The sequence below is a fragment of the Ursus maritimus genome, unplaced genomic scaffold, assembly GCF_017311325.1.
Source record: "Ursus maritimus isolate PB19 unplaced genomic scaffold, ASM1731132v1 scaffold_2, whole genome shotgun sequence".
Lineage (NCBI taxonomy): Eukaryota > Metazoa > Chordata > Mammalia > Carnivora > Ursidae > Ursus > Ursus maritimus.
Genome location: NW_024424452.1, coordinates 41,101,106 through 41,112,185, shown reverse-complemented (window position 1 = coordinate 41,112,185; position 11,080 = coordinate 41,101,106). Strand labels below are relative to the sequence as shown.

The 11,080-nt window shown below is 62.3% G+C and overlaps 1 protein-coding gene across 2 annotated transcripts in view; it reads right to left on the bottom strand.

Annotated features, from left to right (window-relative positions):
• Positions 1-11,080, bottom strand: part of LMNA (lamin A/C) — a 22,161-nt gene that overhangs the window by 9,637 nt on the left and 1,444 nt on the right. The window contains exon 1 of one of the 2 annotated variants that reach the window (XM_040635790.1): positions 9,361-9,944. The exons of the other annotated variant lie outside the window; for it this stretch is intronic. Within the exon in view, the coding sequence (XP_040491724.1) occupies positions 9,361-9,716 (356 nt within the window). The 5' untranslated portion in view covers positions 9,717-9,944. Of the gene's footprint in view, positions 1-9,360; positions 9,945-11,080 lie in introns of those variants that run through there. 2 annotated transcript variants of the gene reach the window in all.

The window sequence follows — 11,080 nt, the reverse complement described above, 5'->3', positions numbered from 1 at the left end:
GATCCGGGCCAAATCCAAGGGTTCCAGCAGCCCTCCCTCCGGGCCTTATCAGAGCTTGAGAGAATGCCAAACCCTACCCTTCGGCTGCAAGCCTCAGCATCTGGCTGCATGTGTGGCCCCTGGGTCTAGGGCCCATCTGGGCTCCAGCCTTGAACCTCCCTCCTCCATAAGCCGGGTAAAGCTTTAGCCAAATAACCAATTAAACGGGACTTGCCTCTGCCACCTCCCTCCCTTTCTGGGCCCCCAATTATTTTTGCTAGACAGTGAACTAGAGATGTAGAGGGATCCAAACCTCTGGGAAACCCAAGAACTTTCCAGATGTGATGATCCCTTCAGCAATATCTGGTGAGAAAAAGCAGCAGCCCCAGGGAGTGGAGGGAAAGAGCGCCGGGCCTGGCCCAGCTGCCACCAGCTGCCACGTAACCCGTGAGCCCTGAGCACGAGCCGCAAGACAGGAGGGGAGAAGGAAAACCAAACGGGGGGCTGTTCTGTCGTGGCCCTGCCAACATTTTTCTCCTCCACAAAAGCCATCCGCTCCAAGACGCCCAGCGGTTCCCCGTGAGGCCGCAGGAGCCCTGAGAGCTCTGCAGGAGGCGGCCCAGACAGGCGGCCTTCTCCTGCCACCGGCTCAGGACTTTCCAAATAGTCACTGGTCTCCAGCAGGGCCCCACCAGGAGGGGGACACGGTGACACCCAGCTTGGGGGGAGGACACGAAGACCTGGAGGGGCGCCCCCCCCCCCGCAGGCTTGCTTGTCTGGACCACTGGCCACACCTCAGAACAAGCCTTTTGAGGCAGCAGTGTCTGTCTCCCGAGAAAAGAGGCCCTTCCAGAACTGGAGGATGTCTCCCCTCCTCCGTCTCAGCCAGAAAAGCTAAAAATAAAGTCAAAACCCAGCTCAGGTTTTGGCTGCCATCCGGCCCAGCCCCTGGCTGGGAGCACAGCCCCAACTTTCCATGACTTCAGAACTTTTCCGAAGCCGAGCCAGCTGCAGGGGGAGGAACGAAGAAGAACCCGCTGGTAAAGTGAAGCCGCGCGGCCGCTGCAAACTCGGGCCCTGGGCGGGCTCCAAGGCGGCAGGGCCGGCCCCTCAGAGGGCCTGTCTCCCCTGCAGGCCCGCGCTGGGCCGCTCTCTGACGGAGAGAACTGGAAGGAGCTCCCCGGGGGGCCAGCGCTGGCCCGCCTCTCACAGACGAGGACCCCGAGGCGCGGAGGCGGCAGGACAGGCCCCGGCAGGCGGTGGTGGCCCAGGGACGGGGTCACAGTCAATCCTGCCGCTGGGGACCCCTCCCTCCCCTGCGCTGCCCTCCTCTGCCTGGGCTGGGGAAGCAGAAGGCTTCCCAAGGGCGCTGGCGGGAAAGCGGGGCTGGGCTGAGCACGGAGGAGTGGCGCCTGCCCCCCGGCCAGTGCAGTCTGTCAGGCTCGGGGCACCCACGGCTGGGGAGACGGTGGTGCTGGGAACAGCGGTAACCCCGTCAACAGGACGGCAACCGCTCCCGCGGCCGGTCGTGCAGCAGGCACTGCTCTGCATGCTGGGGCTCGCTCCTCCGTCTGCACAGCCACCCCGCGCACCGGCGCCCTCACCGTGTCACTGAGGACACTGAGGCACAGAGACTCCTGTCCAGGGGCAGGCAGCAAAGCGGCAGCCCTGCCCCTAGGACGGCCTCCAAAGCACCAAGGGGGCTATGTGCCTTTCCCTCCCGGGGCCACAGCAGAAACCACCAGCACGGAGGGCGGGGAGGAGGGCCCTGGTGGTTTCCTCCATCGGGCTGGGGAGCTCCCATCTGTGGGGAAGAAGCCACTATCAGCCACCGCTCATGACTCAGCCCTCAGGAGCTGCGGCCAGGGGGCCACACGAATACCCCAAGAGACAGCTGGGGGCGGCCTGCCCTCTCCCCTGGCTTGCAGGCCTAGTCCTACGCCCCTGCTTGGGGTTTGAAGACCCAGCAGGGACCCCAAGCAGACCCTGGCCGGGTGGTCAGCACCTCAGGAGCCAGGGCCACTAGGGCTGGTGGGGAGCGGCGGGGGGTGGGGTGTGGCGGGAGCTGAGAAGGGTGGGGACGCCCCCCCCCCCAGCCGGTGACTCATCCCGGGCACACAATACCCGGGCAGAGGTCGGGAAATCCTCTAGCACTCACAGGGGAGACCCTGACTTTGCCCACGTCCTGCCCCAGCCCTCACGTCCAGGTTCCGCAAGCACAGGACAGGCTGCCTCCCAGTGGCCTCATGAGGCTAGCGGGCTGGGCATCCTGTTTCTGCCTCTTCCCACAGGGGGCAGATCCCATCTCAGGAGGGAGCGAGTGGGCTGGGGAGGGCAGGGTGCAGGCAGCTGCGGCCCGAGGCTGGGGGTCTGCAGGGCAGACGCTGCAGGTAGCGAAGCCCGGCTCCAGGGCCACTGCGGGCCAGGCCTCAGGGGCAGCAAAGGGGCCAGGTGGGCACCAGGCCAGGTGCAGGACCACCCACTGAGTCACCCTCCTCAGCCCAGCTCCAGCGCCAGATATGGAAGCCAGGCCGCGCAGGCCTGTTTGGGACCGGTTGCTGGGGGCAACTTCCTAGGCAGAGGGGGAGGCCCTCATTTCCTCTTCCACAAGGCTGAGGAAGACACAGGGGGGACAGAGACCACAGGCCACCCTCAAAATAAGAAGGGGAGGGGAAGATGGCCACGGGGGTCCAAGGAGCTGGCCCAGCCCCGCAGGGGGTTCCCTCCCCGTCCCTTCTGGTCCCTCAGCCTCACCGGCATGCAGAGTTCCCCATGGCTGGGCGACCCCAGGACAGGAGGGGAGGGAGGGAAGAGCAGGGTCTCTGAGCCCTGCAGGGAAGGGCGCCCCCTATGGCAGGGCAGGGCAGGGCAGGGCAGGAAGGGTGTGTGGGCAGCTGGGAGCTCTTCCCTTTCCTCCCAGGACTCCAGACCTGGGCCCAAGCTGACTTCCTGCCAGTGAGGGGTGTCTCCCCTGGCCACCCTTCCCTTTCTTCCGGCAGCTCCTCCCCTGCAATCCGTCCCTCCCTCCCTCTGTCCATCCAAATCCACCCCCACTGGTTGCACAGCCTCAGCCCTGCCCTGGCGCTCTGGTTCCCCCCACGTGCTCCGCTGTTGTTTTTACCTGCTAGTTTACCCTCTGTCCACTTACGTCTGGGCTTTTCCTGTCTGTGCCTGGAATGCCTGCAGCTAGGCGTTCACAGGCCCCAGGCTTCTGGCCGGCCCTCATCCTGGGCCAACCCCTGCACGTTCACAGGTGGGGAAATAAGGCCTCAACCAGGGAAGGCTTGCCCACGGGGTCACCTGAGGACACTCGCAGCAGACCCGGACAGAGCACCGCAAATGGCAGTGGTGCAACCTGGGGGGGGCGGCTGGGGGGCCCAGAGGGGGGCGCTCAGGCACCCAGGAAGTGAACCTGGGGGGCGCGTCCACCTCAGCTTCCCCGATCCAAGAGTGATGCCGCCCAAATGCACACGCTCCCACAACCACGTGCGAAGCCACGGGCTTGGATGTTCCCCACCCTGAAAAGGAACCGCTACTTGGTTGCCCGGCTGGGCTGCGGGTCGGCCACCACTTTCTGGTTAGGGCAGGATGTGGGAAGACGGGACACGTGGGACTCAAGGTACCAGCCCTCGCAGGAAAAAAGAACTGAGTGGGGACAGGTGTTCCCGGCCCTGCCTCACAGCTGGAGAGCCCCGGTGGGCCCCTCAGGGCAGACCCCACCCCGACCTCCCCACACAGGCCCAGGCACGGCTCTGCTTCCACGTGCCACTCTTGGGCGTGACACCACCGCTCCTGCCTGGGGTTCGAGGCCCTCAGATCCCCGTCCAGAGCCGCGGGGGCCCCGGCTGTCCCCTCCTAGACAAAGCCAGGTGGTGACTCCAGGTGGGGGGGGGGGCAGTAGAGGAGCTGGTGTTGAGAAGAGGGCCGGGAGGCCTGTGGACATGTTCAGACGCAACTCCAGCAGAGGCACTGGGCCTGGCAGGGGGCCAGGCCTGAGTCACAGTTGCTGGGTGTATCAACGTGGCATTGTACCGAGGCAGGAGAAGCCCGCGGCCGGTGGCTGGGCCCCGGGGTCCTGGACAACAGGCAGCCGGCTTCCTGACCAACTGCTCTCTCAAGGTCCCTGCCAACTCTGCTTTCCTTCTCCTTGGCCCGTCTCTCTAGAAGTCACTCCTGCGTTGTCATGGCAATGCAGGGCTGAGGCCTGCGGTCAGACCAAAAGAAGTAGGGGCATGGGAGGGCGGGTAGCCTAGGAAGAGGTAGAATGTCCTGGGGGGAGAGGGAGGGAGGCCACCAGCCAAAGGGAGGGCAATTAGGGGATCCCCACAAGAAGCTGACTCAGAAGTCCCTTCTTCAGGATGTATTAACCCTCCCTCTGGTGGCTTATGCTTATTAACCCCATGAAAGCAAGACTGGGTAGGAGCCACACCCCAGGACCAGCTAAGGAAGTGGGAGGACCTAGGAGTTCTGGTCCCGCTGCATTCCAGCTCCAGCCTAGGGAGGTGGAACTCTCTCTCCGGAGGTGCCAGCCAGAGCTTCGGGAGAAGGGAGGCCTTGGAAAGCCCCATCCCCTCCACCGCCCAGAAACCGGGCCCCTTGATAGGAGACTCTCTAGCTCCTCCGATCCAGCCCTAAAGGGACACGTGTGTTCTGTCCCCTCCACTTGTCCCCCATGCCAGTCCCGCCCTCTCCCTCTTACTGCTACTGGGCAAGAGCACCCACTGTACTTCTTAATAAAAAGCCACCCCAAGCCTTTCCTTCTCCGACCGAGCAAGCTCAGGGTCTCCAGTCCGCTCTCCACTCCGCCCTCTACCGTGACTCAGCTGCTCTGCCGGGCCTGGGATCCCAGCCAGAATTAATCCTGGCTTCCTCTCCCACAAAGGGACAGGGAGCACCCCGCCCTGCCCCCCTCCTTCCCAAAGTCTGTCCCCTTCCAAGACCTCCTCACAGCCCGACCTCAGGTTGGGGGAGCCAAGTGGGCCCAGGAAGGGAAGGGTGGGTAGGCAGCCCAAGGTCAGCAGCACCTCCCGCTGGCTGCAAACCCACGTCTAAGCCTGGCCAGCTCTAAGGTAAGGGCACGGCCTCTCCCAGGGAGTCCCTGCCACCCCAACCCGGGCCAGTGGCACTCAGCCTGTCCTGTAGAACACAGCCCTTCCCACTGTCCTGGAAGGAGACGGTGACAACGAAGTGTCCCTTCTTACTAGCAATAAAAACAAAGCATAAACCAAGAGCGTAATGTCATCATCATCAACTGTTCTCACAAACTCTCTTCGAGAAACAGAGAAGCGTGCCTGCACTTCTCAAGCCACAGCTTGTGGCAAACGTTTCTCTTGAGGACACCATTGGCTATTAAATATATTCACATGAAGTACATTTGATTTAACCTTTATAGCTGGGTATTTCACAGGCCTATTTTCTCACTTTGTGGGTCACTGTGCTACTTTGGAAACTGAGGGAATCTCTGGAGACCTTCTGCTCTAACCCCTTTATTTCATAGCTGGGGAAATTCAGAGAGGGAAGGTGATCGGCTCAAGGTCACACAGCAAGGTAGTGGCAGGACCAAGCCTAGGACTAAGGACATCAAGGCCCAGGGCTGTTTCTCCTACCTCATACTCCCTGTCATTTTGCTGGTGGGCCACTTCGTTAAAGGACAGGAGACCCTGCAACTGCTCTCCAGACATTTCCAAGAATATTAAAGCTTGGCTGGAATCACTTTCAGTACACTGGGGCTCCAGGAGGTAGGAATAGGACACACTGCCCTAGTGCTAGGCCTCTGAGCCAGACCTGGTAAGGGGCCCAGAGGAGTAAGGCTGGGGGAGGGGGGCAGAGGCACAACTGGGAGGTGAAAGCATCACCGACCAGTTGTTCCCCCAGCTGTCCCTGGCTTCAGCCCCGACACTGAACTACTGAATCCCTCGGCGGACGGCGAGAGGGGGGTTGTAGGGCTGGGGACGATGGGCATATCCTACGCAAGAGTAAGTCTCGGGTCAGAGGCCAGGGGCACTGATCACAGAAAGGCAGTCAGGAGACAAGTAGGAATTCCTGCCTCTTTTTTCTCTCCTGGCCTCGGGCGGTGCTCAGTCGGTGAGTTTACCCACACCTCCGCTGCCTTCGTCAGAACGCAGACTTCAGGGCTGGGGGTGCCAGTGAGAGAGAACACCACGGGCCCCTCAGGGAGGATGGGGCCCAGGGTTCCTCAAAGGCCTCCATCCCTGTTTCCTTATATCTCTGCCAAAGGGCACAGCCTCCCTCGGATGCAGGTGCACACCTCCAAGGACAAGTCCCAAGACGGGAATCCCCAGCCTTCCGGAGCTCTGTCTCAGGATCCGTGGCCTGGTGGGCTCTCGGGTCTTTCCCGGTACAGGGCACAGCAAAGGCTGGGTGTGAGCAGACCCCTGGAGGGCAGCAGAGCTTGCCGGCCACTGCTCCCGGTGGTCTCGGAGCGGGCTCTCCAGACCGGCAGGAGGGAGCCTCAGCCACCACCACCCCGCCCCCATCAGGACCCTCCCACCTGTCCTCTATGCCAGAGAAGTCAGGACCCGTCACCCTCTTGCTATGTGACACAGGACAAGCCTCTGCACCTCTCTGGCCTTTGCTGTTCCTGCCCCAGTGAGCGCTGGGATGAGCCTGGGCCTCCACTTCCCTGCCCAGCCCCACTGGAAGGCAGACAATACAGGAAGTTGTCAAGCACCCAGCCTCGTCCGGGGGGAAAAGCCGCTTCTGCTTTGTGGGCCCAGGATCTCCCCACTTCTGACTCAGACTTCCTCCACCACTTCCACATGGGAAGGCGCGGACCTCAGCCCCGCCCTGCATCCCCGAAACTGGCCTGGGCTCTGGAAGCACCTGCTGCACGCTACCCACCAGGGCCTGACTGCACACTGCCAGCAGAGGGCCTAAGGACGGAGGCAGGAAAGGCTCCCAGGATGCAGTGGGGAGCAGGGGGAGAAGATGCAGGCATTCAGGCCCCCATCCCTCCCTTTAAGACATCTGCTGTCTCCACCCTGTGTCCCGCTGTCTCTTGTAAAGCCACCAGGGTGGAAGGGACGGGGGCGGCATCTGAATCACCCATCCAGCTGTCATGCCTGGGATGGGGCCCAGCCCTAAGCCTGGACCCCAGGGAGGCCTTCCCTGGTGTTTCAGCTCCCTGTTCTCGCCACACTTAGGTGTCCAAATACTTCAGACTCCAGAATAGACAGAATGTGTGTGTGGGTACTGGGGGTTTTGTTTCTGCTTGGAGCCTATAACCCAGCCCAACGAAAGGGTGCCCCAAAGCCTTGGGTGTGGTCAAGGTACCAGGCTGGGCCAGGGATTGCCACGGGATCTTACACACAGCTCTGCATCCCAACCAGACGCCTGGCCCTGAACTCTGAGCTCTAATTAAACATTAAACCAGACAACACCTTCTCTCTAGGCTTTAGTGGGAGGAGTTAGGACATTGCCTTTCTTCCTCTCCCAAACTCTTCATTCTACTCTTCTCGGCTTTGCCCTGGGCACAGCAGACACAAACAGCTGCAACAAATCCTGGCTCCTCCCACTGGGGACAGAGAAGGGACAGCACCCCAGTTGGAGCCCCCTTTGTCTCCACCTGCCTCCCAACAGCCTGAGACCCAGGTGTGCAAACCCACCCCCCTCTCCCGGAAGCCCAGCCTCCCCAGCCAGGATCGGAGGGGGAGAAGAAAGGCTAAATATAACCAGTGCACACACCGCCCCCGCCCCTGCCCCACGTGCGCACACCCGCCTGGCGGCCCGGGCCTGGACAGCTGCACAGGGAGCCACAGGAGACGGCCTGGCGTGGCTGGGGTAGCAAGGGATGGCAGCCTCGACTCATGCTGTTTCCCGATCAATGTCCTCCCCACAGCAAGACCTGCTGAGAATGCCCTTCACAGGCAGCGACAGTGGCGGACTAATTTAGCGCACTAATTCTCTGGCCACCCCCCCGGCCTCCCGTCTGTCCCGCTAGCTCAGTTGTTCATATCACTACCGCAAAAAGACAGGAGTGATCGCTGTCAACAGTCCCCCCAAAAAGTCAACCTGTCTGTGTCCACCTACACTTCAGGGAGAGATGGACCCACCACGCCCACTGGGCCAGGGGCCCAGAGGGGCAGAAAGCACTGCATACAGAGAGCCTCTGCGCAGAGCAGGAGTTTGGAGAAGAGGATTGAAAGGCAGGGAAAGGGTAAATCAAGTCGTGGGACCCCCACGCCAGGGATCTCAAGCACCTTCAGTGCTCCTTGGATTGGGTGTTCACAGAGAAAAGGGGAACAGAGAAGAGGAAAACAAATTCTTACGGGCTAGGAAAAGTGGGCCTAAACTTCCAGGCTCCAAAGGCCTTTTTAGAAAAGAGGGTGGAGTCAAGAAGGGTGGGGTAGGGTGGGGCAGGGATGGGTGAGGTAGGAGTGGCTTGAAGCGCCCAACGGCTGGATTTCAAAAATGTCACTGTATTCCAGCAGTTTCATAAGGCAAAGATCAAAACCCGTCAGTGGCTGAGTGGATGGGGCGCAGCAAAGACGGCCGGGAAATGAAAGTGGCTCACCCCAGGTAGAAAGGCAGGGAGGAGGAGAGCCCCCAACATCAGAGACACCAGGCAGAGGGCCAAGGGGGGTGCACCAGACTTGGGCATAACACACTTCCTGAGCCGGGAGCCGGAGCCTCAGCCTCTGCCCTCTGTCTCCCTCCCTCTCCTACATTCCTGGGCCAAGCAGGCCAAGGGCTGTGGAGACTGCGGGGGAGCCGTGCTCCTGGAGCTCTTGGGAGGGCCTGTCAGAGCCCAGGGAAGGTCCCAGACCTGCAGGGAGTGGGGGAGAGCTTCCCAACTCTTCGAACCCCGGAAAGAGTTGTGCCCAGGGGGTCACCTCCATGTCCCTGCCTGGCTAACCTCTCTCCAGCACCACTGGACATCTGCCAGCATGGATGCCCTGTCTTTACGGGCATCATGTGTCCAGAGACAGGCTGGGCACAGTTGGCACAGTGCCAAGCCAGTCAAGAAAGTTCTAACAGGACCCTTTCACCCACTCTAGTGTGTCCTGAGTGCCCAGATGTCTTAGACCTGCCCGCGCCTGCTGTTCTTTGCGCAAGCCCCTGCCCCTGGCTCCAAAGGGCCGGCAACCCCCACCCACCCTGAGTGTGGGCCTGCCATCAGCCCTGAGCTGGCCCTGGTCCCCCACCATTCCCTATACACACCACCCCCTGCCAGAGACCCCCCCCCTTCTCTGTCCTGTCTTGACAATTTCCCTTGGCACTGCCAGTCACCCGCTGGGGCGGTTCCAGGGAGGGAGGGGACTATAAGGCCAAGTTATCCGCCGGCCCGCTGGAGTCGAACTGGGGCGACGGCCCGCCCACCCTCTCCGCTCCCGCCCCGTGCCGCCACCTGGGCGCACTCACCGCGCTTTGAGCTCCTTGAACTCCTCGCGCACTTTGCTCAGCTCCAGCTGCAGCCGGGCGCGCTCCTTGGCCACCGAGTCGAGGGTCTTCCGGGCATCCCCGAGCTCGGCCTCGTAGGCGGCCTTGATCCCGGACACCTCGCGGCTAACCACCTCCTCGGACTCGGTGATGCGAAGGCGCAGCCCCGCGTTCTCCGTCTCCAGCGAGCGCACTCGGTCGATGTAGACCGCCAGGCGGTCATTGAGCTCCTGCAGGTCCTCCTTCTCCTGCAGCCGGGTGATGCGGGTGGGCGACAGCGGGGTGGAGCTGGCCTGCGCCCCGCTGCGGGTGGCGCGCCGCTGGGACGGGGTCTCCATGGCCGGCAGGGTGGCAACGCTGCCCGCAGGGCAGAGGTCCCGGGAAGGACGCGGGGCTCGGGCCGAAGGACAGAGACTGCTCGGGGTCGGAGCGCGCGGGCCGGCTGGCTCTCGGCGGGCTCCTGGCAGGCGTGGGGTCTGGGCCGGGCGCTGTCGGACCTCGGGATCTGGGGGCGCTGCTGTGGCTGCGGCGCTCCCGCGGACACTCTGAGTCACCGACGCCGGGCAGAGGCTCTAATAGGTCTAGGGAGTGGGAGGAGGGGCCGCCGCTCTTAAAGGGGCCGCGGCACACCCGCAGCGGGAGGTGAGGGGGCGGCGAGGAGGGGCGAGGACCGCGGGGCGGCGGCGGCGGAGTGGGGCTCCACCCTGTCCCGCGCACCCGCTCGGCCTGGGGCTTCTAGCGTCTGGATTCTGGCTGCTCGAGGGCTCCCAGTCGCAAGCTTGCCCCCACTGGCTCAGGCCCTCCTGGATAGAGGGCCGAGCCAAAGGGTGAGAGTGGGTGGGCAAAGGGCAGGAGGAAGAGGGAAAGCGGGTGTAAGGCCCGGGAGGGCGCCAGGCAGGCAGATCCAGGAATGGTGGGGGAGGGCTGAGACTGATGCCCATCAGGGTGACTCACTCTTCTTCCAGCGCTGGCTCCCCCTTTCCTCCCCATAGTAATAGTGAGTCACCCCTACCCCCCTGCACATGTGGGCAGCCCATTCAAAGCAGCATCTCAGTGCCAGGGTGGGGTGGGGAAGGAATGCCTGGGTTCCCTGGGGAGCCCGGCTGCAGGGAAGTCCTGGATCCTGAGTTCCTTTAACCCTCAACTTTGGGGCAGGGACCAGAAGTTTAGGGCCCCTCCTTTCCTGTCTTCTGCCCCAAATTCGCCCTTCAAAACCAAGCATGGGGTCTTAGACCCCAGCACTAAGCTACAGGCCCTCACAGAAAGCCAAGAGTAGGACCCAGGCACTTGTGCCCATCCCCTGCCCCCTTCCTTCAGACCCAAGCAACTAGAAAAAGAGGCTGCCTAGGTTCCTCCCCCCCTTCAGTCTCCTTCTACTCCTTCTATCCCACCCCACCAACTCCAAGACTGTACTTATTTTTTTTCCAGGACTGTACTTATTTTAATGGATAATTTAAAACAGATACCAGAGCTGTGCGTGCATTCATCACGTTGCCAGGACACCAGGTCCCAGATTCTTGTGGTTCCCAGAGGGGCCTGAAAGGGGGAGCACGGCAGGGGCTGGACAGCCAGTGGTGGGTCTCTGTCCTGATTTCAACCAGAAAGGCGGTACAGCGGGGCTGGGACAGCAAACACCCGCAGCCCTCCCGGCTACACTTCTCCCCACATACCTGCCTGGCCAGGTCTTCTTTGTCACTGGATC